General features: G+C 49.4%; 2 protein-coding genes and 1 long non-coding RNA gene across 6 annotated transcripts in view; 1 reads left to right on the top strand and 2 right to left on the bottom strand.

The window, feature by feature from the left end:
• Troap (trophinin associated protein) overlaps nt 1–4,658 on the bottom strand; it is an 8,816-nt gene extending 4,158 nt beyond the window's left edge. The window contains exons 1-8 of one of the 3 annotated variants that reach the window (XM_021183616.1): nt 4,167–4,658; nt 3,740–3,888; nt 3,436–3,640; nt 1,799–1,956; nt 1,577–1,714; nt 1,322–1,401; nt 909–985; nt 348–466 (exon numbers count right to left, since the gene is read on the bottom strand). In XM_021183616.1, the coding sequence (XP_021039275.1) occupies nt 348–466; nt 909–985; nt 1,322–1,401; nt 1,577–1,714; nt 1,799–1,956; nt 3,436–3,640; nt 3,740–3,883 (921 nt within the window). In that variant the 5' untranslated portion in view covers nt 3,884–3,888; nt 4,167–4,658. Of the gene's footprint in view, nt 1–347; nt 467–908; nt 986–1,321; nt 1,402–1,576; nt 1,715–1,798; nt 1,957–3,435; nt 3,641–3,739; nt 3,889–4,012; nt 4,078–4,141 lie in introns of those variants that run through there. The other 2 variants (XM_021183617.1, XM_021183618.1) reach the window with 2 other exon arrangements.
• LOC110310567 lies at nt 4,565–11,210 on the top strand. Its single transcript, XR_002379850.1, has 3 exons — nt 4,565–4,679; nt 9,120–9,281; nt 11,010–11,210. It is a non-coding gene; the product is annotated as an uncharacterized LOC110310567 (long non-coding RNA).
• An 8,508-nt stretch (nt 11,211–19,718) lies between these two features.
• On the bottom strand, nt 19,719–23,139 carry Prph (peripherin). Of its 2 annotated transcripts, none has more exons than XM_021184281.1 (9): nt 22,550–23,139; nt 22,145–22,205; nt 21,873–21,968; nt 21,379–21,546; nt 21,156–21,281; nt 20,842–21,062; nt 20,702–20,751; nt 20,422–20,501; nt 19,719–20,086 (listed from the first exon to the last, which is right to left on the bottom strand). In XM_021184281.1, the coding sequence occupies exons 1-9, from the start codon at nt 23,104–23,106 to the stop codon at nt 20,018–20,020; spliced, it is 1,428 nt and encodes a 475-aa protein (XP_021039940.1). In that variant the 5' UTR covers nt 23,107–23,139; the 3' UTR covers nt 19,719–20,017. The 2 variants fall into 2 exon arrangements, with proteins under 2 accessions (XP_021039940.1, XP_021039941.1); XM_021184282.2 differs by having other exon boundaries at nt 19,741–20,083; nt 22,550–23,121.
• Between the last annotated feature and the right edge of the window lie 3,144 nt (nt 23,140–26,283).

The raw sequence follows: 26,283 nt of genomic DNA, 5'->3' as shown, positions 1-26,283 counted from the left end.
ATATATATATATATATATATTTTTTTTTTCTGGAACTAGAACCATGGCTGAATCCAAAAGCCAGTTAGCAAATGCCAGTGGAATGAAGGAATTAATGCTTGGTTGGTAAGTGTTGGCCATGTTTCAGCCACTATACTGATTTGATAGTGACACACATAACAGTCTGTCATCTCTCACCCTGGGTCCCAGATACCCAACAAAGGAAGTCAGATCTACCCTGAAGAGGGCTTTGTCCCAACTCCAGCAAAAGACCAAATACCCTGAGTCCCGAGTCTGCCAATTCTACCCACAATCCTCAGTGTGCCGCCTGAACACCCCTTCCCCATCCTGGGAGGGTCTCTGCTCACCCTGGTGTTTGTCAGACTTTCTTTTAATGGTATCCGTTGAGCCAGACCCAGATGATGTCTTCCCCCTCCGTCGTCGGAGTGAGGGACAGCCTCCTGCTCTCCTCGGAGGGATAAGGAAGCTGGGAGGAGACAGGACATTCATTTCCTGTAGTATCTACAACACCAAAGTCTACCCGTTCAGCATCCCCCGAGAGCACAATAATACCTTGGCAAACACTTATCAATCCCAATGCCCTGAGTGGGCTGGTGGCCATGGCTCACAAGGGACTGGCACAGAGAACACAGTAGACATTGTCTTGCAGGAAGTGGCAGGGAGAGGGCAGAAACAGAGACACATGCACAACCAGGCTGACCTCTGACCTTCCCGGGAGGTCTTGTCTGCTGTTTGTGTGTGTGTGTGTGTGTTTCTGGGATGTGAATGCTGGAGGAGCACTCCACCACTGAGCCAGACCTCCCTCCAACCTCTCCCTTACTTCACCCCACTCTCTGAGACCTGCTGACCCTTGCCTTCCTGGTGCAGGCACTCACCCTTGCTTTGTTCCCATATCCACACAAACTCACCAGGCTGAACCGGGGTCTTCAGGAGCAGTCTTGAGGCCTGGTTTGCTGAGGTCCTTCTGTCAGTACAGTCCCCGTCCCTGAGTGCCAAGCAAGGGCTGGGCATTAGCTAAGGGCTTTGCAAACACCAGCTCAGTAGCCTCTAACAGAACCAGCGTTAACCTCACTTGGCCGTTGGGGATACAGAAGCCAAGACCCAGGCAGGTTAAGGTGAGCTTGCACAGCTCGTAGTGGTAAGGGTCAGGAATTGAACGCAAAAGCCACCTATTGTCAGTTTACGCTGTAGCCAAATGAAGCAGCGCTCCCCATGTCCTCCATGTCATAGATAAGGCTCAGCTGTCAAAGTCTGAACCCCACAGCCCTGCCCAGTGATGTTTTCCCGTCTGGGGTTGAAAGGGAATCTACACTCTCCTTACCTGCTGCCACCACATGTCTCTCTTCTTAGCTCCTGGAAGCTGGGTCGAGCGGAGGAGTGAGAGGAGCCTGAAGGTGGATTCTGATCCACGGCAAGACAGGAAAACAGAGTGAGAAACAGCCCCGAGCCAGACACGAACACCACCCCGTCTCTCCCGACAGAACCCACCAGTTCATCTTGAGATATTGTCCCAAAGCCTGCTCTGTCCCAAGAAGAAGCTTCTAGCCGTGAGTGTCAGCCCCTCAGGAGAACTCACCAGAGCCTCTAACCTGGGTGGGGACAAAGTGTGGTCTCGGAGTCCCGGGCCCTCCAGTCTTGAGAAGCAGGAAGCCCTGGCAGGACCCACTTGATGGGTGGGGATTCTGGGAGCCAGGTATGCAGAAGACCGTGCACTCTGGACCACCAACAAAGGCTGTCAGCAAGACTCAGAAATCACCCCTTAGTCCACCCCAGACTGGTCTCACCTCCTTCTCATTACCTGGCCCCTCTGGGTGGTGCCTCCCTTTCTCTCACGGACTAGCACTCTCTGAGCCAGACTGGACCGGTACCCCTGGGGACAGCTCTTCACTCCCTCACCTGACAAGATGGTGGCCAGGGCTGCAGGGTCAGCCACAAACTCTATAGCCCCTATGGCCTCTGCAAGGGAAGAGACAGGATCAGGAAGAACAGGAACAGGGGGGCTGAGGGACAGGTGGTGCTCATACCCAGGAACAGGGAGCGAAAGAAACATTATCCAAGCCAGGCTATGGGGTGCACGCCTGTAAAACCAGAATGTAGGATACTGAGGCAGGAGAACCAGGTGTTCAAGGCCAGCCACCAGCTCATAGAGAGCTCAGAGCCTGGGCTACATAAGGTCTTAAGAGACCGGAGGAGATCATTCGGTTGAATCTAAGCTCACCAAAGTTTGAAGAATTTCATGTAAGCCGTTGCTCTAAACAGTGGGGTATAACATAAAACAACGGTTTTGCCATACAGGACATATCACCGGGGACTGGAGAGATGCCATGGGGATTAAGAACAGTCACACTGTTACTGTTCTTGCACAGGACTGACTGGTGTTCAGTTCTTAGCATCTATGTCAGGTGGCCGGCCTGGAACTCCAGCTCTAAGACAATCCAGTGCCTCCGGTCCCCACAGGCACCTGCTCACACATACACATCATTAAAACCAATCTCTTTTTAGAGGCTAGATAGATGGCTCAGTTGCTAAGAGCCACTAGCTGTTCTTCAGGGAGACCTGGGTTCTATTTCCAGCACCCACATGGCAGCTCACGGCCAGCTATAACTTTAGCTCTAGGGATTCCACTGTCCTCTTCTGAACTCCATGGGCACTGCACTCACGTGGACTCACATAAAATAAAACATAGATCTTTAAGCCAGGCGTGGTGGCGCATGCCTTTAATCCCAGCACTTGGGAGGCAGAGGCAGGAGGATTTCTGAGTTCGAGGCCAGCCTGGTCTACAGAGTGAGTTCCAGGACAGCCAGAGAAAATCTGTCTCAAAAAAAAAAAAAAAAAAAAGCCAGGTGTGGTGATGCACCACGCTTTTAATCCCAGCACTCGGGAGGCAGAGGCGGGNGGNNTTCTGAGTTCGAGGCCAGCCTGGTCTACAAAGTGAGTTCCAGGACAGCCAGGGCTACACAGAGAAACTCTGCCTCCAAAAAAAAAAAAAATCTTTAAAATATATATTTATTGTTGAAAAGGAAGAATTAAAGCTGAAGTATGGACAGATTATAAAGACTCAGCATAACAATGAGCAAAGGACTGTGACTGTCTTCCTCAGGGTTGCTAAAAAGGCCCAGAAGATGTCCTTTTTTCTTTTTTTTTTCTTTTTTTTTTTTTTTTGAGATACAATATAATTGTTTAGGCCTGGAGTTCACTAGGTAAAAAAGGCATCCAATTCACAGAGACCACTTGCCTCTGCCTCCTAAAGTGCTGGGATGAGAGGCATGAGCCACCATGCCAGGCAAAAGATGGCATTTTGCTGAAAGCGATGGTTTCTCAGAGCAAAGAGGTTTCTGGACAAGACCCAGGTCTCTTGCAGTATGCAAGACCTCCACTTTGGGTCTCCCATCCTCACTCAGCCAAGTAGGCTGTCCCCAGGTCTTGAACAGGTACCTGTCTGGGGATGGGTCACAAGCCGCACATTTGATCCCCCAGAGCTAGGCTTGAGTTCCTCCAGAGGGTTCCGCAGCTGAGTGGCCTTCCAGCTTGGTGATTTTTCAGTCTGGTGCAAGGTTTGCAAGGTTTTCGATCTGAGGCCTGCCGTGTCAGTGAGTGGACGTTGACGTTGAGTACTGCGCGGTGGCTTCTGTGCTGGTGTCTGGGGGGGGAAGGGGGAAAAGCTGGGATTCAGTGCGGGGGTAGGGGGTGGGGGTGCATTGCTGCCTCGAGCTGCCTCCTTGTATCCAGCCCCTCCTACCCTCGGATCTTGGTTCTCCTGGTCCAGAGAGCGCGACTTGACTGAGGAAAAATCTTGGCATCTTTGGGAGAGTACTGGAATCTTGCTAGGGTTGGGAGATACACCTCGGAGGTGGGGATCCTTATTGGTTTGGAGGGTAGTCATGGCGGCTATAATGGAGATGAGAGAAGAAGGTAGACAGGACTGAGGACCAAAGCAAATCACTTCTCAAAGCATGGGTGCTGATATCCCTGATTCCCCTTGGTCCCAATCCATGTGGCTAGAAGTCCGCACCGGCAGCAAGGCCGCTCTCCTGGCAACTCTTTCAGAAACCCCAAGTCTGCTATCTCGCCCCGGAGCTCCAAACTGCTCTCCTCCCTAGGAACCTCGGCAGGACTCCCCTCTAAGATCCTCGTGCCGCACCATTCCAGGAGGCCCTCGGGGTCACCTCTACTTCCTCGGGTTTTTCGCCGATTCCTTGGGTTTCTGCTTCTGCTTCTGCTGTGGCTGCTGCTGCTTCCCCAGTTTGTAAAATACGCCAAGCTCCTGATTGGCTGGTCCCCGCTGACGCAGGAGGGTCGTGACGTCACACGCAGCCACCCAATCCGCAGGCTCCGAAGGCGGGGCCAGAGAAGGACAAGTCGCCGAAACGTTTTCTTGATGGGAGAACAACTGACCAGCTCTCTCGGCCAATCCGAGGACGGAGCGCGAGTGGCAGGATGGGGGCGGAAAGCCAGGGAGGATGCTGTTCTGAAGCCCGGGAAGGCCAGTCTGGGCTGCAACGGGCATTACCGGACTCTCGCGAGAGCTGGAGCCAGCCGAGGGCTGGCCCCTCATGAAGGCCGCGGAATTGTGGGAAAGGATGGTCATCGAGACCACTGTTGACCACACTCTGAACGTAGTGCACGGCCGGGTTTTGGGAACTATGGCCACTTCTTGCGGGAGATGAGGAGCCTAATGGGTGAGAGGGCTGGAGGTACCTGAACTGTTGGAGCCCAACGAGAACGAGGAGCCAAGAAATCCTGTGTCCACTCGGACCTCACACCCTGGTGGGGTGTGGTCAGACCCAGGGTGGCTGGAGCTCTGTTAATCAGAATTGAAGGGCTCCTCCTGGGTGGGGAGATCTCTGCATCATCAGGTTGCCTTCCACCGGTCTGGATGAGAGGGCTTACCTGCTCCTTATTGGCAGGCAACTGTGAGGCTGCCAGATGATGGAGATGGGGGTGGGCAATGTCTCACCCCACCCCACCCCACCCGAGAGTGGCCTCAAACTCGCAGCTTCCTGCTTCAGGAAGCTCGGATTGCACACTCCCTGCATAGACGTCAGTTTAAAGGGTGCTGACCAGCAAGCCAGGAACATAGGCGTTTTTCGTGAAGTGCTTCCGGATCTCCCCTCCCATACTCCACTTCTTTTCACACCTACGGATTTTATACCTTTGAGCATCTATTCAGCTGTTTAGCCAGATGAAGCAGAGCACACAGAGACAGTCAGCTTGGTCTTAAAAGCGATTGTCTTCCAAATCTCCTTGCCCAATCCCTTGAGTCGTTTTATTTTAAATATATATGCTTTTAGTTAAACAGTTTTTTAAAAAGATTTATTTAGGCCGGGCGTGGTGGCGCACGCCTTTAATCCCAGCACTNGGGAGGCAGAGGCAGGCGGATTTCTGAGTTCGAGGCCAGCCTGGTCTACAAAGTGAGTTCCAGGACAGCCAGGGCTATCAGAGAAACCCTGTCTCGAAAAACCAAAACCAAAAACAACAACAACAAAAAAAAGATTTATTTATTTTATGTATGTGAGTACACTGTTACTGTCTTCAGACACACCAGAAGAAGACATTGTATCCTGTTACGGTGGTCCTGAGCCAGGATGTGGTTGCTGGGAATTGAACTCAGGACCTCTGGAAGAGCAGTCAGTGCTCTTAACTGCTGAGCCATCTCTCCAGCCCCAGAAAGAAAAAAAAAAATTAAATTTATGTTTTTTGTTTTGTTTTTTAATATAAGGATGCTCTGTCTGCATGTACACCTACATGCCAAAAGAGGGCATCAGATCCCTTTATAGATGGTCCTGAGCCACCATGTGGTTGCTGGGAATTGAACTCAGGACCTCTGGAAGAGCAGCCACCATTCTTTTTTTGTTTGTTTGTTTGTTTGTTTGTTTTTTGAGACAGGGTTTCTCTGTGTAGTCCTGGCTGTACTGGAAATCACTTTGTAGACCAGGCTGGCCTCGAACTCAGAAATCCGCCTGCCTCTGCCTCCCAAGTGCTGGATTAAAGGCGTGGACCACCATGCCTGGCTAGCAGCTACCATTCTTAACCGCCCTCTCCCCAGCCCTGAAACATTTTTTATGCAATATATTCTGATAACAGTTCCCTCTTCCCTCCCTCCCCACACTTTCCTTCTCCTTAGAAAACAAACAGACCAACAAAACAAACACCAGAACAGAAAAGAAAAAAAAAGCACAAGAAACACACACAAACCAGAGCTCATAAAAGCACAAAGTTGGAAACCATAATATGCAAGCAAAAGACCAGTAAGAAAAAAAATGCCCAAACAAAGCCATATGAGACAAGAAGTCTACCAAAAACACCACTGAGTTAGTTTGATGTTGGCTATCTACCTCGGGGCAAGGGGCCCACCCCTAAGTGTGATTAGCATACCCAGTGAGATTCCACTGGGGAAGACTAACTTCTTTTGCAAGCAGTTGTCAATTGGAGGTAGCTTCTTGGTTAGGGATGGAAGCTTGTGGCTTCTGTCCCCTGCCTCTCAGCCTGGGACCCAGTCTGGCTTGAGCCTGTGCAGGCCCTGTGTGTGCTGCTACAGTCTCTGTGAGCTCACATGTTGCATCAGTCCTGCTGTGTCTGGAAGACGATGTTCTTCTAGAGTCATCCATCCCCTCTGGCTGTTAACATCTTTTCTGCCTTCTCTTCTGAATCGTTCCTTGAGCCCTCAGGGGAGTTCCCCACCTCCCGTCTTTCTGTCTACATGAATCCGTTTCTTCTGGAGAAAATTTCCAAAATGTTGTGCTTTAGTTATCTGCACACTAAACCTAGCATTCTGTGGCATGCTGCTCTGCCTACTTGCTCTCTGCCTTCTGTGAGGGAGAAATCTTGACAAGAAGCTGTGTCCACAATGACTGGTTAAATCTTCAGTGACTGGGGGCTAAAGAGATGGCTCAGCGGTTAAGAGCACTGGCTTTTCTTCTAGAGTACTGGGGTTCAATGCACAGCACCCGTATGGAAGCTCACAACTGTAGCTCCCATTCCAGGAGATCTGACTCCCTCAGACAGACAGGCAAAACACCAATGGACATAAAATAAAAATAAATAAATAAAAAAGCTTCAGTGACTGAAGGAGATGGAATGTTACAGTTAAGAAACAATGACAGGCTGGAGAGATGGCTCAGCAGTTAAGAGCACTGGCTGCTTGCTCTTCCAGAGGTCCTGAGTTCAATTCCCAGCAACCACATGGTGGCTCACAACTTTCTCTCCTAGTGTCCGCGGCCCTCTTCTGGGATGCAGGTGTACATACAAACAGAGCACTCATTTACATAAAATAAATCTTTAAAAAATAAAAGAAACCAACTACAATTTACCTTGGGCCATCTTCATTTCCTGCCCATTCTTTGCCTACCTCTATACAGGTGGAAACTTCATGGATTATATTAACAAAATCCAGTTTTCCACCCATCAAAGGGCTAGAAATGCTCTCATCCATTTGAGGCCTGTAGATGAGATTCCCTCACAAGGGGCTCTTTCTGATGTTAACGCCAGTGTGTTTTTATTTCTGTGTGTTTTTCTTGTGTGAGCGCATGTGTGTGTGTGTGTGTGTGTGTGTGTGTGTGCCCCACATGCATGTCTGAATGTCTGAAGCCTATAGAGGTCAGGAGATGACGACAGATCCCCTGGAGCTGGAGTTGAATAATTGTGTGCCATCGTGTGGTTTCTGGGAATCAAATGTAGCTCCTTTGGAAACATAAAAGTGTTCTTTTTTCTTTTTTTAAATTTTTTTTTATTTTCAGAGACAGGGTTTCTCTGTGTGGCCTTGGCTGTCCTAGAACTCACTCTGTAGACCACGCTGGCCTCGAACTCAGAAATCTGCCTGTCTCTGCCTCCCAAGTGTTAAGATTAAAGGCAAGCGCCACCACTGCCTGGCACAATAAGTGTTCTTAATCCCTGAGCCATCTCTCCAATCCCCACCAAAGCATTTTTAAAATGTCCTGAGGGCAGGAGGTCAGGATGCACACCTTCAATCTTAGCACACTGGATGCTGAGACCTGCAAGTCCCTGTGCATTTGAGGCCAGCCTTGTCCACAAGAAATTCCAGGCCAGCCAAGGCAAAATAATAAAACCCTGTCTCAAAATAAAATAAAATGCCTTGATTTATAACTCTCTGTTATGTAGCCATCAAAACACCCTGCTTCTACCTCCAGACAGTGAAATTCGGGATGACCTAAGTCCAGATTCTAGGTCATAGTCTCTAGGATTTGGAACCAGAATAAACGACCTCTTCTCTCTGAGTTGAGACCTGTGTTTCATTGACACTTCTAACTTCATGACCTCACCTGCGTCCTCAGATCTGTCCTGTTTCCTCTATGCCTCTGGCTGGAATGCCTCCTCACTTTCCATGTTGCTGTCTGTCTGTCCATCTGTCCATCATTACTTCCTCAGACAGGCTCTCCTAGAGCCCTTCTGTACACACACACACTCAGTCTGGGAACGATGCCTCCGTCAGCTCTTCCCACCTTCTAAACTGTCTGGCTAACTCTGGTTATGTGCTCTGAGTGGTGTTCATTTACTCAGAGCCGGGCAGTGGTGGCACACGCCTTTAATCCCAGCACTTGGGAGGCAGAGGCAGGTGGATTTCTGAGTTTGAAGCCAGCCTGGTCTACAAAGTGAGTTCCAGGACAGCCACAGCTGTACAGAGAAACCCTGTCTCGAAAAAAACAAAAAATAAAAAAATATTTACTCAGAGTATGGAGCTCAGCTGGGAATTCTATATTCATCAATAAGAATACAATGATTATTAACCTCTGCCTTTTCTGATAGAAGGTGCTGAGATGACCCTCTATCTCAGTGGTTCTCACCCTTCCCTTTTTTTTTTTCTTTTCCAATTTTTTATTAGATATTTTCTTCATTTACATTTCAAATGCTATCCCAAAAGTCCCCTATATCCTCCCCCCGGTTCTCAGCCTTCCTAATGCTGTGACCCTTAATACAGTTCCTCATGTTGTGGTGAGCCCCAACCATAACATTATTTCATTGATACTTAATAACTAATTTTGCTACTGTTGTTAATCATAATGTAAATACTTGACATACAGGAAATTTGATACACTATCCCAAATGGGACGAGGCCCACAGGTTGAGAACTGCTACTCTTTCATCTGTCTTCATATTTTCAGTGGCTTGTAGTGAGCACTTATACAGAGACCTAAATCTGTGCTGAATGAGTCTGTAAATGACTGAACGACTGAATGAATCCATGAGGCAACATTGGAAGTGAGAGCCCAGCTCCTGGAAGGCAAAAGCATAGCATCCTCTGTTAGAGGCCAGGGCGTCACAGAGTAAGTAAGACCTTGTCGCTAAAATGAGGAGGAGAGGTTGAGAGATGGCTCAGTCAGGAAAGTACTTGCCACACAAGCATGAGGGCCAGAGTTCTACCCCCAGGACCCACTCCAAAAGCTGGGTGTGGTGGCTCATGCTTATAATCCCGGTGCTGAGGAGGCATAGAAAGGGCAATGTCTGGGCCTCCCTGGTCTGCTGCAGTAAATCTCCAACCCCAATAAGTCCATGCAAAAACCACACGACTCAGTTACAATATTTATAAGCTGCACGCATGCCCAGACTGGGCAAATCTACCACTACACTACTCTAATCCCCAGCTGTAAGGTCCCTTGCTGCTTGCGGCTTCTCCAGACCACGTGGTTCTGCTCCATCTTCCTCCCACCTCCTCTTCCTCCATCTTCCTCAGTCTTCCCCGTCTTCCTGTTTTCTCTTTGCTGATCAGTCTGATCTGTGAACTGTTGTGTGCTTTGTTCTAGCATCTTTTCCAGCTCCTGTCTCCAACCTCCATTTTCTGGAGCAAAGGAGGTAGCTCAAAACTACATGCTACACCGGTCAGCCAGCTTAACCTAATCATTAAGACCTAAGTTCTAGTGAGAATGTTTCAAAACAGCAAACACAGCCTGGAGACATGTCTCAACAGTTCCTAGCTCATGCTGTGCTTCCAGAGAACCTGCGTTTGGTTCTCAGCCCCCAAAGTCCCCGTTCACATCTATCTATAACTCTAGCTACAAGGGATCTGACACCTTCTTAAGGCCTCTATGGGTACCTAAACACGTGACATGAGCTCAGACATACACACATATACACATAAATACAAATTTAAAGAAAGCAAGCTGAAGACCAACACTGGAAGTTGACATCTGGCCTCCACAGGTGTATGTACATGTGTGTACCTGCATACAGATACATACCGAAGGGACTCTAGACAGCCCCAGAATGGCAAACACGGCCCTGGTAGACCTCACCTCTCCTGTCTGCCTAGCTAAAAACCATTAGATTCCATTCCTGAAGCTAGCCCCCAAGGTCCATTCCCTTATTTGGCCACTTCCTTCTCTTGAGGCTGACTACCGAGGTCCAGCTATCAAAGTATTGAAGACCAGCAATCTAAAGCCCACTTTGGCTGTCCTAATCAACCTGTCCAATCAAAATGAAACACTTCATCCTAACATGGAGTTTTTTTTCCCCTTTCTTAGCCTTTAAAATCTGACATTTTCCTATGGATCACCTCTGTCTCTATTCAAAGGCAGTCCTTTGTTCCTGGCCCCACCCCAGGACAAATACCCTTTCCCCTTCTCCTTTGTTCCCTTACCCTTCTCCCTCATCCTCTATCTTAGTGTCTTCAGACACACACCAGAAGAAAGCATCAGATCCCATTACAGATGGTTGTGAGCCACCATGTAGTTACTGGGAATTGAACTCAGGACCTCTGAAAGAGCAGTCAATGCTCTTAACCATTGAGCCACCTTTCCAGCCCCCAATTTATTTGTCCTTCCTGGGCAAATAAATCTCCTTTGTGCTGAGCACTTGGTCTTGAAGTGTCCTGAGCAAATACAGTTGTCTTACACAGACACAGACACACACAGACACACACACACACACACACACGCACACACACACTGGAGCAAATGCCAGTGCTCAGGTGGGTTGTATAGAGAGACCAGACCTATCAACATCTAGTCAGTTTCCCTTTTAGTTTTTCCTCCCTCCCTCCCTCCCCTTTCTTTTAGTGCTATGGATTATGCCAGTGCTCTGTCTGCATACACACCTGCAGGCCAGAAGAGAGCATTGGATCCCATTACAGATGGTGGTGAGACCCCAGGTGGTTGCTGGGAAATGAACTCAGGACCTCTGGGAGAGCAGCCAGTGCTCTTAACCACTGGGCCATCTATCCAGCCCCCCATTATGCATATAAAGTGAAAAAATAAAATTAAATTTAAAAAACCCATTGTAACTATATCCTTTGTTTGTGGAGGTATGTAGCTGATTTCTATCCAATCAATTTTGTTTTGTTTTGTTTTGTTTTGTTTTGTTTAAAACAAGGTCTTTCTTTATGTAGCTCTGACTGTTCTGGAACTTGCAATGAAGACCAGACTGGCCTCTAGACTCATATGGATCCATCTGTCTCTGCCTCCAGAAAGCTGGAATTAAAGGTGCAAGCCACCACATTCAGCTTTATCCAGCGATATTAATGAATTCTTGGCTTACCTATTAATTCTATTGAGTTTTCTGTTTTATGCAAACAAAACCAATTTTATGTTCTGTTTGTTGTGCTGAAAAGAACCTAGGGCCTCCAGTTTGGTCTATGTTTGAGCTATGTCCATAGCTCTTTTTGCTTTTCTTTTTGAGGTTGATCTTTTTTTCTTTTTCTTTCTTAACTTTTTGTTATATTCATTTATTTTTATTTTATGTGAATGAGTGTTTTGCCTGCATGTGCGCCTGGTGTCCACAGAACCAAGTTCCTCTGGAAGAGCAACCTGTGTATTTTAACCGCCCACTGAGCCATCTCTCCAGCACACACACACACACACACACACACACACCTTTTTTTTTTTTTAGTGGAATGTCACATAGCCCTCAGGAGTACTGAGTATTGTGTATTGATCTCTAATTCATCAATATGACCTTGAAGTTCTGGTCCTCCTGCTTCTCCCTCCCAAGCCCTCCTAAATGGATGGCTGCTATGTCCCACTCTACCAGGTGCTAAGGATCAAAGCCGGAGGCTGCAATGCCTGCGAAACAAACAACACTCTAATCACTGAGCTGTACCCCCAGCCTTTCTCTCTCTCTCTCTCTCTCTCTCTCTCTCTCTCTCTCTCTCTCTCTCTCTCTCTCTCTTTCTTTCTTCTTGTTTTATGTGGAGACAGAAAAATCTCACATACCGCAGCCTTGACGAGCTCCCTGTATAGCCAAGGATAATGTTGGACAAATCTTCCACCCATCTTCCAAGTACTAGGACTGTAGCAAACACCATCAGGCAAAAATCTCTTTTTTCAATTTTTAGAAGGCAAAGTCCTGTGTTGTATGTGATTTTAAAAAAGCACACTTGCTAGCCGGGCAGTGGTGGCCCAGGCCTTTAATCCCAGCCCGTAGGAAGCAGAGGCAGGCGAATTTCTGAGTTCTAGGCCAGCCTGGTCTACAGAGTGAGTTCCAAGACAGCCAGGGCTACACAGAGAAACCCTGTCTCGAAAAACAAACAAACAAACAAACAAAAAACAGTCGCAGGAGCTGGCAGAGGCTACAAACTAATGGTCCCAAGAGTTACATATTTACTACTTCCTATCGGCTACACAGCCTGGTCTGACCTCTCTCTCCCTTTCTCTCTTCTCTTTCTCCTGGGCCCGGAAATTCCATCTTATCCTTCGCCCAGCGATGAGCTTCTGCAGTCTTCATTAACCAGCTAAAATTCGGAGAAGGTTCACATGGAATCACCTGAGAACGTGATCTACTTCTCTTTGGGGCAGCCCCTCTTGAGGAAGCCAAATTAGCATCAAAATATAAACAGCACCAGGGCAATCCACAACAGTCCTGTTTTTTATTTATTTGATGTGGTCTAATTTTGAAGTTAGGGCTGCCTTAGAACTGAAGATGAACGAGAGGCCTGTAAGTTAGTGGGCATGGTAGTTTGAAGGAGAAATGTCTTCCATAAGAGCTCCTGGATGTAAGTACTTGACACTCAGTTGGTGGCCTTAACTGGGGGAGGTTATGGAACTTGTACAACAGGGAACCTCCTGGATGAAATATGTCACTGAGGATAGGCTTTGAGATCGATAGCCTTGCCCTGCTTACAGATGGCTATCTCTCTGCTTCTCTATGTGGTCCAGTCACCACACCTCTTTCCCTGCCATTGTGCATATCTAGCCCTCTGGAACCATAAGCCAAAATAAACTGTCTCTTAAATTGTGCTTTTTTTTTTTTTTTGAGACAGGGTTTCTCTGTGCAGCCCTGGCTGTCCTGGAACTCACTCTGTAGACCAGGCTAGCCTCGAACTCAGAAATCCACCTGCTTCTGCCTCCCAAGTGCTGGGATTAAAGGCATGCACCACCACCGCCCAGCTTTAAGTTGCTTTTGATCGTCATACTTCATCACACCAACAGGAAGTAACTACTACAGTGGGTAAGGGCACCTGCCACCAAGTCTGGTGACCTGAGTTTGATCTCCAGGACCCACAAAGCATAAGGAGAGAGCAGATTTCTACTAGTTACCCTGTGGCTTCTACACATGTGCCGTGGCACATGCGTGATGAGACACACACACTAAAATAGCTAAAAATGTAAAAACAGAAATAAATCAAAAAATAAAGGTCCTTTTGCCCCAGCCTCCCGAGTAGATTAGGTGTAGGCATACGCCATTGCAACACTGTGCCTGATCCCTTCAAAGCTTGTGAACATTTGTTTATTATTGTAGGTGCACATGGGTATGTATATGAGTGTGTGCACAGAACGTATGCATATTAAAGGAGTTATAGGGGTTTGAGGATCAAACTTAGGTCAACAGGCTTGGAAGCACCTGTATCTACTGAGTTGTCTCATAGATCCCTTCTTTGATTTTTTTAAACTTTGTTTCTTATTTGTTTGGTGTGTTTGTGCGTGCGTGTGCAAGTGCCACAGGTTTAGAGGTGAAGGGACAGTTTTTTCACAGTCCTCTGCTCCCATTGTGTGGGTCCTGGAGATGGAACTCAGGCAGGCACCTTGATCCCCCCAAGCCATCTCACTGGCCCGTTTTTATGTTCAACGGACACAATGATTATCACATATGTATGGGATGTATTTGTGTCTTTTTCTATACAAGTATCTCCTGCGTGGTGGTTTAATTAGCATATCCATCATCTTAACTATTATTTATTTGCAATAAGAACATTCGAAATCTTCTAATCATTTTGAAATACATATTTTCTTTAAAATGTGATGTGGGGGGGGTGTCTCACTTTGTACTTCTGGCTGGCCTGGAACTCACAGAGATCTGCCTGCCTATTCCTCCAGAGTGCTGGGGCTTAGGGCATAGGCCAGCATGGTGCTTAGGGCATAGGCCAGGACGGTGCTAGAGAAATGGTTCAGTGGTAAAGATTCCTTGTTGCTCTTGTGGGAGGAGCCAGTTTTAGTTCCCACAGTGGATTACAAGCATCTGTAAGTCTGTCTCTAGAGGATCTGATATTGTCTTCTCACCCCGGGTATCAGGCATGCGCATGATGTGGAAATACGGGCAAACAAAGACAAAAAAGTCATTAAGAGGTTTTTAAAGATCAGGAATGGTTATGCACACCTTGAACCTCAGTATCCTGGAGGCGGAGGCGGGCACATTCCTGGCCAGCCACTGCTGCAGGGTAAACTGGGCATGGTGGCACCCACCTAGCCCAGGCACTTAGGAAACACAGGCATGGGACTCTCTGTGAGTTCAAGGCCAATTCCAGGACAGCCAGGACTACATAGAAAAACTGTGTCTGGGGGAAAAAAAAAAGAACAAAAACATTTTATGTGATTTTCTCACTGTCTGACTATGTGCCACGAAAAAATCTGGTGACTTTGGCAGTCAGAAGAAAGAGGGCACTGGATGGTGCCTGGGAATTGAGCTCTGATTCTCTGCAAGAACAGGTACTGCTAACCTCTGACCCTTCTCACCAGCCCCTCCCATTGTTCTTGAAACAGTCTAAAACTCACAGGGAATTTGCAGGCATATCTGTTACTTTTTTTCAGCATATTATTTTGGCAACAAATTGTATCACATTAGCTTGTCTTTGTCAAGTACTGTGGCATATGTTTGTCCCCTGCAAAGAAGAAAATATCTTTGCTGTGTCCCATCCATCTCTTGCTGCAGCCCATTCCCCCAACCCCCCTTGCTGCAGCCCATTCCCTACCTGCTGCAGTCTGTCCGCCCTTGGACTTATTCACTCAGGTTTCACCAGGCTTTCTCCACAGAGGCCTTCTGGAAAAAGGACCCAACTGGCGTTGTTATTAATCTCCCATTTTCTCAATCCGAAACAGTTCTTCATATTGGAAAAATATCCGTTATTTATGATTATACAAACTCTATGGTGTGCATGGACGTTCCACCACATGGAGCCAAAACTGTCTTCCCCAGATGTCGGTCTGTCTTTGCTCCAAGGGTTTATTTGTTATTTGATGCACTTGTGTTTATGGATATGGGCATGCCTGTGTCCCAGCATGTGTGTAAATCAGAAAACATCTTGGAGAAGTAGGGTTTTTTTTTTTTTTTCCTTCTACCATATAGGCTATAGGGATTAAACTCCAGCCGTCAAATAAGCTGCAGGCACCCTTTCATGAAAAGCCATTTCAAAGCTTTTAATCTCAGCATTCCAGAGGCAGGGGCAGGGCAATCTCTAATCTCTGAGTTCATGGACGGCTTGGTCTACAGAGTGAGTTCCAGGGTTAAACAGAAAAACCCTGTGTTGAAAAAGAAAGAATCTCACCTTTTACCTAAGTCACAGTGTGGGTGCTAGGTATATACAGCTCTGACAGTTCTCAATGAGGGTGGCCATCCTTTTCACAGTGTTCTTCTTCCTCTTCCTCTTCTTCCTCTTCTTCTTTCTTCCTCTTCCTCTTCCTCTTCCTCTTCCTCTTCCTCTTCTTCCTCTTCTTCTTCTTCTTCTTCTTCCTCTTCTTCTTTCTTCTTCTTCTTCTTCTTCTTCTTCTTCTTCTTCTTCTTCTTCTTCTTCTTCTTCCTCTTCTTCTTCTGCCTCTTCTTCTTCTTCCTTCTTCTTTCTTCTTCTTCTTCTTCTTCTTCTTCTTCTTCTTCTTCTTCTTCTTCCTCTTCTTCTTCTTCTTCTGCCTCTTCTTCTTCTTCCTTCTTCTTTCTTCTTCTTCTTCCTCTTCTTTCTTCTTCTTCTTCCTCTTCTTCCTTCTTCCTTCTTCTTTCTTCTTCTTCTTCCTCTTCCTCTTCTTCTTTCTTCCTCTTCCTCTTCTTCTTCTTCTTTCTTCTTCTTCCTCTTCCTCTTCTTCTTCTTCTTCTTCACCTCCGCCTCTGCCTCTGCCTCCGCTTCCACCTCCTCCTTCTCCTCCTCCTCCTCCCACTTCTTCCCCTTCTCCTTCCTCTTCTTTCTCATCTTCCTCCTCTTTCTCTTCTTTTCTCCCCTTTTCTTTTTGTTCTTGCTTTGTTTGTTGAGAGCAGTCTCATGCTGAAGTCCCACTGGCCTAGAACTGAATACATAGACCAGGGTCTTTGAACTAACAGTGATTCTTCTGCCTCCTGGGTATTGAGATTGTAGGTTTATAGCACTGTGACCAGTTTACAGAGTTCTCTTCAGCCGTTTCCTATCGTTGCCACTTGAGACTCCTCCACTTTATCCTATAATAAACTCTATCTCCAGGAAGGAAGGAAGAGCTGGACAGGGGTGGTGTACACCTTTCATCCCAACACTCCAGAGGCAGGCAAAGGCAGGCCAATCTCTTGAGTTCAAGGATAGCCTGAGCTACAGAGTGAGTTCCAGGACTAAACATAGAAACCTTGTCTTTTTTTTTTTTTTTTTTTTTTGGTTTTTAGTTTTTGGTTTTTGGTTTTTTTGAGGCAGGGTTTCTATGTGTAGCCCTAGCTGTCCTGGAACTCACTATGTAGACCAGGCTGGCCTCGAACTCAGAAATCCACCTGCCTCTGCCTCCCAAGTGCTGGGATTAAAGGCATGCACCACCACTGCCTGGCTAGTAAGCCTGTCTTGAAAAAGAAGAAGGGGCTGGAAAGATGGCTCAGTGGTTAAGGGCACTGATTTGCTCTTCCAGAGGTCCTGAGTTCAATTCCTAGCATCCACATGGTGGCTCACAACCATCTGTAATGATATCTGATGCCCTCTTTCTGCTGTGTCTGAAGACAGTTACAGTGTACTCATATACATAAAATAAATAAATTTAAAAAGAAAAAGAAGGAAGAAGCAGGAGGTTTTAAAGGAAACTCCTTAAGACTCAGAAAAATGGGGCTGGAGAAATGGCTCAGTGGTTGGTTGAGAGCACTGACTGCTCTTCTGAGAGGTCCTGAGTTCAATTCACAGCATCCACATGGTGGCTCACAACCATCTGCAATGGGGTCCAATGCCCTTTTGTAGTGTGCCTGAAGACAGTTACAGTGTACCCATATAAATAAAATAGAAAAATAAGTGATATATATATATATATATATATATATATATATATATTTCAAAATGACTCAGGATGTAAGGAACCCACAAGCTCTTGGATATCTCTGAAACTTCCCAGATTCACAAGTCCCCTCTGTCCCCGAGGTTACACAAGCAGTACGGGTTTCTGCCCTATCAAGCTGCCTGCAGATTGTACAACCAGGGCTCTGGCATGAACTGTCATCCATGAGGGGTAGACTTTTGGTGACCCAGCTGCCTTATAAGTAACCCCTCATCCATGCTTCCTGTAAGTAACGCCAGCAAGCTCATTGGCTCACCACACTGAACCTTGGTGATATTGTCAGCTTGCTCAGTTATCAGCTCCATGGCTGGGATGAGTAGACATTTATTACATCTCCCAACCATATAGCGAGTTCAAAGGCAATCTGGCTTCTCAATACCCTGTCCAGAAAACAATAGCAAAACTAAACCAAACCAAACCAACCAACCAACACACAAAAACGGGTAAGATGGACTCTATCTGAGAGAGGTTCCAATATTTCTTTAGGGCGGGGGTCCAGAAAGAAGAACATGGCTACAGCTCCACAGGGAGCTCTACTTGAACATGTTAACTTGAACCAACCTAACGAGAGGCCAAACCTACTTCATCTTGAGACCGGACTCTATCTTAAGAGAAAAAAGCCTGAGAACTTGACCTGCAACTGAACCCAAGCTGTACCAGGAAGGCCCCATGGCTTGTCCTCAGCCTATACTCTAGAGTTATTTCCTAGCTACTTCCTAACAACAGACAAGGATTAGTCTGGGGGCTGGAGAGTTGGCTCAGTGGGTAAGAGCACCCGACTGCTCTTCCGAAGGTCCAGAGTTCAAATCCCAGCAACCACATGGTGGCTCACAACCATCCGTAACGAGATCTGACTCCCTTTTCTGGAGTGTCTGAAGACAGCTACAGTGTACTTACATATAATAAAGAAATAAATCTTAAAAAAAAAAAAAAGATTAGTCTGAATGTTTCAGGTGCACTTTCAGACAATTTGCGATTGTTCATGGTCTGGCTGACCCACCTGTCGGCTGACAATAGTCATCCAATTAGATGCTTGCCAGGCTGGACATCTTCCCCTTGCTCCCATTCCCTATAAAATCCTGTCCCAGTGAGGGTTGGAGGCTGCTTCACCAAACTGTCCTGTGGGTCAGTGGTGAGTAAGCGCAGACTTGAGTTTGAAATAAAGAGACTCTAATGTGACTACATCAGAGTCAGCTCCTGGTTGGTCTTTTTGGGACTCTCGAATGAGACACAACAATAAGGAAAGGTGTATGGACAGTCAGCACATCCAGGGGGGAAAAAAACCAGAAGTTGAGAGGGAGTCTCCATAGTGGTGCGTGCCTGTAATTCTAGTACTGAGGAGACTGAGGTAGGAAAATCATCCCAAGCTTGAGGCTCTTCTGGGCTACAGAGTAAATTCCACATTGGCTCAAAAGTATAGCAAGCTCTTAGCTCAAAAAATGCCAGTAAAGTAATCCCAGCCCTGGGGAGGCAGAGGCAGGGAGAGCGCTAAGTTCAAGGCCAACCTAGTCTACAGAATGAGTTCCAGGACAGCCAGGGCTACACAGAAGAATGCTGGGTCTTAGCTGGGCTTTCTATTGCTATAATGAAAATACCATGATCAAAAAGCAAGTTGGGGGTGGAGGGAGAATTTTATCAGTTTTTATTTCCACATTGCTGTTCTTCCTCAAAGGAAGTCAGGACAGGAGCTCAAACAGGGCAGGATCCTGGAGGCAGAAGCTGATGCAGAGGCCACAGAGGGATGCTACCTACTGGCTTGCTCTTCATTGCTTGCTCAGCCTGCTTTCTCATAGAACCCAGGACCTCCAGTTCAGGGATAGCACCACCCACAATGGGCTGGGCCCTCCCATGTCAATCACTGATTGAGAAAATGCCTTACAGCAGGACTGAGGCTTATGGGTCCAGATCTTCACATCTCTGCCTCCCAGTGCTGGAATTCAAGGTGCGTGCTACCACCACCCAGCGACTGCGTCTATCCTACTGGGATTTGTAATTTAATGTGTGTGTGTGTGTGTGTGTGTGTGTGTGTAGGCACCCCTGTGCCATGGTGCTCAAATGGAAGAGGTTATAGACATGGTTGCACATATCTGTAATCTCAACACTTGAGGCCCTGAGGCAAGATTGAAAGTTAGTTCAAGGCTAGCCTGAGCTACACCCAAAGATCCTTTTTTTTTAAAAAAAAAGTTGAAAAGGAACAGAGAAGTTTGAGAAAACCCAACAGGATCCCCTGGAGTCACGAGTGCCAAGAAAATGAGAGTCAGAAAAGAAAGTACCTCAGACCAACACAGTAAGGAGTTTCTCTCAGTAGCAATTTTATTTGACTCAGAGTGAGTCCCACACTCTGGCCCACCCCACGGACCATGGGGTCATTCTTGAGTAGATTTGCTGTCCTGGGTATCTTTATCCACCTCTTACAAGGATAGGAAAACTATGGGTCACACCTATGCATCAGGAAGAGGCCCAGCCTCTGGATCGGGCTAGCACTTGGCAGGCTGGGGCTGTGGCATGCAGAGCAGGACTGGTTACAGACTGGTACTGGGGAGGGCCAAGCTTAGGAATAGGCTGAGGTCAGGGTCAGAGCTCTGGCTGAGGCCTCAGTAGCTGTGGATAGAAGTCTTGTCCAGGTCACTGTGCTGTTCCTTCTGGGACTCTGTCACCACCTTCTGGGGGCAAAGCATACCGGGGACAATCAGCATCTCCCGAAAATCATCCCGGGTCCTGCCTGTCACAGCTTGCCAAGACTACAGTTTATACACTCTTCTGTTGCTGTTTTGTTTTGTTTTTCTTAATGATTTATTTATTTTTACTTTATGTACATTGGTGATTGGACTGCACTTTATGTCAATGTGAAGGTGTCAGATCCCCTGCAACAGTCGTTAAACACAGTTGTGAGCTGCCGTGTGGGTACTTGAAAAAAATGTACCCTCAATACCCAGGCCAGATCGCAACTCAGAAACACTAGAAATGGTGGAGTTCTGGATCAAGCTGTTTGTCTTACCTCCCCATCCCGGGTCTCGATCGTCCTGATCAGAACCATCTTCTTGCTGTGGCTATCCTGGAGAGGCTCCACCTCAGGCACTGGAGAAGGCAGGAGAGAGAGGACACAGCAAGGGTTGGAAGTCTATCCTTTCAGGCTCCCAGGCCAACGTTCTGAAGGCCAGGAGCCTCATTATATGGGAAGGAAGCAATCTCAGAGGAGCATATTCAAAACAATCAGAACAATCGGGGCAGGAGGTATAAAGGAGATGCCGGCTGGAAGCCAGGCAAGGAGGACTCACCAACCGTCTTTAAACTTAGAGAGGCAAAGGAATGAACCGGCACTGAGATCCTGAGGGCAAAGCACACAGGCCTGGTCATTCTCTTCGCCAGGTCCCAGTCCCTACCATCCCTGCCCGGTCCCAGTAGCCTCGCCACTCACCGGCTCTCCTCCCCTTCCAGTAGCTTCCTGTAGGTGGCTATCTCGATGTCCAGGGCCATCTTGACATTAAGGAGCTCCTGGTACTCTCGCAGGTGCCTCGCCATCTCTTCCTTCAGCTGTCGAAGCTCTTCCTCCAGCCGTGCTGCGCCCGCTTGGTACCCTCCAGCCTCCAGGGCGAACTGCTCTTCCAGCTCCCGCAGCTGTCTGAGCAGCGCCTCATTCTGGGGAAGGGGAAGAAGATGCGGGCAGTCGGAAGGGTTTTCAGCATCCACCCACTGCCCCCACCCCACCCCCCACAGCCTCACAGTGCTCACCGTGCCGCGCAGCCCGTCCACCTCGCACGTCAGACTCTGGATCTGACGTCGAGACTCGTTCATCTCTTGCTTGGCCTGGCGGAGGGCCTCATGGTTGCGGTTGGCGGCATCGGACAGGTCAGCATACTGCGCAGTAGCAAACAAGCCCGGCTGGGATGCGCATCTCCATTTCCCAGTGGCTCCCCACCCTTAGTCCCCCAGGGTTCCCCCAATGCTCTCGCACTTTCGACTTATACCACTCCTCTGCCTCCTGCAGATTCTTCGCCGCGATGTTCTCGTACTGTGCACGGATGTCCCTCAGCGCCGCGGTCAGCTCTGGCTTCACTGTTGCCTCTACCTCCACCTGCTGCACCTGCTGGCTCTCCACGCTCACCTGCAGGTCTCGAAGTTCCTACGGGACAGGAAAGGCGGGGGTTGTGAATAGAAAAGTAATTAATTAATTAATTAATTAATTATTAAAAAGCTCCCCCTGTTTTCATGAACAGAAGGGAGAGCTAGGGAGTGCACCCCGCTCTGGATTCTGAGACCTGAGCCCAAGTTGCCCTTAAGCCAGTTGTCAGGTTCAGGGTGTAGTTACCCCTCTCGCCAACAGGTGGCGCATGGGTGGGAGTCAAAAACACCTGTAAGGGGTGGGGTTGTCATCACAAGGCATCCCTGTTGTCTGCGCAGCTTCAGCGAGGTCTCTCCCAAGCCTTCCCAGACACCCCGACCACCCACCTCTTCGTGTAGCTTCTTGAGGAACTCAATTTCATCCATCAGAGACTCAATCTTGCGCTCCAGTTCTAGGCGGGACAGAGTGGCGTCGTCCACGTCCTTCGTGAACGGGAATAGGGGATCAATAGGAGGGCTCCTCAGGCCAGGGAAGGGCCAGGTCTTCCCTGTCTGCCTCGGAAGCACGGAGTGGCCTCCCTTAACCCACCGATGCCACCCTGGAGACGCAGCTGGGGGTGCAGCTGGGGTGTTGGGACTCGACGTGACCCCTCACTCACCTTACGGAAGAGCACCAGGTTGTGCTCCGCATCCTCCCGCTTGCGGGTTTCTTCTTCTAACCTGACAGGCAGAGTGGGAAGATGCTGAACTGCGGGGTGACCTCCCAGACCTCGTGCCACATCCAGAACCCCGCCCCCAATGCTTATGCAGCTGTCCTGAGATCCAGGATCTAAAAGGAGGGATTCAGTCTCTCCGTCTAACGGACTAGAAACAGAGAAGGGAGTCCCCTTAATGTCTGGTCACTTCCGCTAGGCTCTCGGAGCAAAGTGCAGGGAGGGCTGCTAGGATGCTGCAGGCTCGCCCTGGGGTTGGCCAGCCCGGCCACGCCCTAGGGCTGTTGGATCTGGAGGGGAAGGCAGGGGAAGCGGAGGGAGCGTCTGGCGGGCCGGGTCCTGCCCTCTGACCTCTGCTTGAGCGCCGCCAGGTCCTCCGCCAGCCCGTCGCGCTCCACCTGCACCCGGTCGCGCTCCCGGCCCAGCAGCTCCAGTTCGCGCCGCAGCTCGCGCAGCTCCTGCTGGCACAGCTGGTCGGCGCGCGCCGGCTCCTGGCCCCGCGCCTGGCTCAGCTCCCCGCGTAGGGCCGCGTTCTGCTGCTCCAAGAAGCGCACCTTCTCGATGAAGTTGGCGAAGCGGTCGTTGAGCTCCTGTAGCTCTTGCTTCTCGTTGCTCCGAGTGGCCAGGAACTCTTGGTTGAGGGCCTCGGCCATGGAGAAATCGAGGCGCTCCGAGGGCAAGCGCAGGGCCCCCGCTCGAGGGGCACGGAAGCTGCCCAGCCGCGCCGAGGAGCTCGGGGACCCCGAGCCCAGCAGGCGGCTGCTGGAGAAGCGAGAGCTGGACGAGTAGGAGAAAGCCCCGGGAGACAGTGAGGGCGGCGGCCCAAAGGTCCGGCGGTACGAGGTGGAGCTGATGCTGGACCGCAGGCCCGACGAGTGATGATGGCTCATGCTGGCCGAAGATGGCATTCAGCGCTTGGCAGAACTAGGCCGGGTGGCAAGGAGCTGCAGACCGATGCGGGACGGCTTTATAGCCCTGCGGTCTCCAGGGAGGGGGTGTGGGGGGGCACGACAGCTCCTCCCACTGGCCTGACTTCAGCCTTGGGCTGTGTGGGGAGGGGGATGCCCCACCCTGCAGAGAGACGACACCACCCCTTCCCTCTCCTAGTTGCTGGCGCCCTGCCTGCTTGATTCCCTCTTGTTGCTGGCTGAGATCCGGGATGTGATGGAGGTGGGCTAAGGTCTACCTTTGAGCGTGCATCCAACGCTGGAGCCTAGAATGGGAGGACATGGCTTGACCTGGTGTGCCCTCTCAGAAGAGGGGGTAAAAATTAGGGAATATGAGGACCTGAGGTTAAAGGGCAAGTTTTGGGCAATGAGAGGTGGGGTAGGTGGAGGGAGAGCTAACCTGGCCTAAGCCAGGGAATTCGTGCCTCCTCCTGTCTCCTGAAACTGGGGTTCTCCTTTCACCTGTTGTCAACTGCCCCCCCCCCCCATCATTGGCTACAACCTGAGGGCTGAGGCAGAGGGGGCTGGGGAAGGGCTTATCTCTGCCTACTCCCCAGGGCACGGTAAAGGGCTGGTGATTGGCGCCAGCTCTGCGGCTAATGGACTGACCAGCTCCCCTCCCCCTGCCCTTGGACCAGCACAAGTTGCAGGGTGATGTTTCCACCTTAAAGACACAGCCCCCAAACTCGGACATAACACCCGCCCCAACAAGAGTGGGCACCTCACAGGGGGCTGAGGATGTCGGGGTTCGAGGGTCTGTGCCATGCCCGGGTGGGGATGGGGGGCTAAGCTGAGTGGGCCTGTGGTACACTTTCAGCCTTTACTGGATTGGTGCCCCCTCCACACCATCTGCTGGTCAATCACAGGCCTTACGGGAACCAGAGGAATTCCTGAAGTAGGAAGGGGAGGGGGTTGGGGGATAGCAGCTGCCAGGGCTGAAAGCCTTATAGACTAGTAGGCACCAGTCTCCAGTGCAGAGGAGATGCAGGTACCCAGACATGGTGCAGATAAAGGGAGATGAGATGGGAGAGATGTCCAGCCACTACAGCCTGTTAGAGAGAGAGAAGTCCTCCGACAGGTCCACAAGATAACTTACCCAATACTCGCTGAGCCAGCTTGTAGATGCTACAAATATGCATGTGTGCACAGACATGGCAGGAATACACAGCTACACCCCTTAACAGCGCCCCACACCCCAGTTAGCAGAAAGGCTGGTGTCTGACCTTTGTGTGACACACTACTTCTAGAATGCAGCACAGGCAGTCCCAGGAGTGGACAGAGGCCGGCTGGATTCTCTGCAGGAGAAAGGATGCTGAGGCCCTTTGGGTTTGCTGAGAGCCATGTGTCTGCTACCACTGGGGACTCTGGGACTCTCAAACAGGATGAGTCTACCTCAGTTGGGTCCTGAGAAAGAGAGGGGTGTAAGAGAAAAAGGTTTGGGGTTCTAGGCTGGATGCCTGACTGGGATAAGGAGGATGGCTCCCTGCTGGTCAGCTCCTGCAGACTGCAGAGCAGAGAACTTCCCCCACCTTCCGTGTGTCCTCGGAGATGGGTCAGAGCCAACGCCCAGTGCTGGCTTACATCCCTAGGCTTCCGTTCCTCTCCAGGCCCCGCCTTCCTTCCGGGCTATTAGTCTCTCCCAGCTCTGCTGCCAGGTCCTGCTCTTTGATGGATCTAGTTTGGTTGCTAGGGGGATGAGAAAAGAGGGTTGGGAAGGAAGAACAAGGCGAATAAGCCAGAGCCTGCCACACCCCAATTGTTGTAGTGGAGAGAGGTACCTTTCTTCAGACCTGGGCTGGGGTGAGGGGCTGGTGGGTCAGAGGTGAGCGTGTAGAAGGAACCTTGGCGACTTGTCGCTTTCAGGGCTCTGAACAATTGCTGCCTTTGGTCTGGAGCTCCACCCAGGCCAGTTCTTAGAGCAAATGATGATCCCAGAGGGCTGGAGCCCAGTCCCCAAGAGCCTGAGCCTCGTAGCACAGGGATCTGGTGGCAGAGCTGAGCCTCTGAGACAGCTGAAGTAGAGGCTGGGCAGAACAGGGGAGGTTCTGGCACTAGGGAGTTGCAGATGAAGTTTCTGTCCTCCTCTGCCCCTTTTGCTTAAGCCCCCAGCTCACTCCCAGGAGGTCTTAGAAGAGAGGGGACCAGAAAGCTTCGTAGAAGGGCTCTGCTCGTGTGGCCTGAGGAAGGCCAGCCTGAGGGGGGGGACACAGCAAGGCAAAGCAGAGAAGGTTTCACTCCTAGTGGTGAGGAGCCAGGCTGGGAGCTCTTGGAGGAGAAAGACAGAGGAGAAAAAGCCACAGGTAAGATTGCTGTAGCTGCTGCCCTTTCCCAAAGGACCCGTGCCCTAGAGAACGACCCTCATTGTTGGCCTCTGTTTCCTGTCAGCAAAGCATCAGAGGGCTAAATATCAGAGGGCTCTTAACCTTTCCAAGGCTGTAATCCTTTAACACAGTCCCTCCTGCCATGGTGACACCCCCCACCCCAAACCTTAAACTCATCTCAATGCTACTTCAGAAATGTAATTTTGCTACTGTTGTGAATGGTAATGTAAGTATCTGATATGCACTTCCTGTGGGGATTGTGGCGCACAGGCTGAAAAATCACTGGGTTAAATGAATACATATATGTACATGCTTAGCACATACATGGTAAAGGCTGAAAAAGTAACAGGTTTTATTGATGGGTTTTGTTTTCTTTTGTTTTGTTTTGTTTTGTTTGGTGGTGGTGCTGCTCTCTCTCCGTGGCAGGGAGAATCTAGGATTTTTTTTTTTTTGATTGTTCTCACTGGTGGCTTAGAGTAGTGCTGGACACCAGGTGGAAGGAGCCAAGTAGCAGTCAGCTAGTGGCTGGAGGGGAAGGTAAGCCTGCCCTTCCTTAGTGTGCTGGGACTTGCGGGGTGGGGGGCACACGGCTGTTCAACCTAATGAGCAGCATGCTTTGGGCTTTCTTGAAAGGTGCCTTTGTCAGGGTTTCTATTCCTGCACAAACATCATGACCAAGAAGCAAGTTGGGGAGGAAAGGGTTTATTCAGCTTACACTTTCCATACTGCTGTTCATCACCAAAGGAAGTCAGGACTGGAACTCAAGCAGGTCAGGAAGCAGGAGCTGATGCAGAAGCCATGGAGGGATGTTCTTTAC

Source organism: Mus caroli, chromosome 15, assembly GCF_900094665.2.
Source record: "Mus caroli chromosome 15, CAROLI_EIJ_v1.1, whole genome shotgun sequence".
NCBI classification, from domain to species: domain Eukaryota; kingdom Metazoa; phylum Chordata; class Mammalia; order Rodentia; family Muridae; genus Mus; species Mus caroli.
This window is presented reverse-complemented; position numbering and strand designations above follow the sequence as displayed.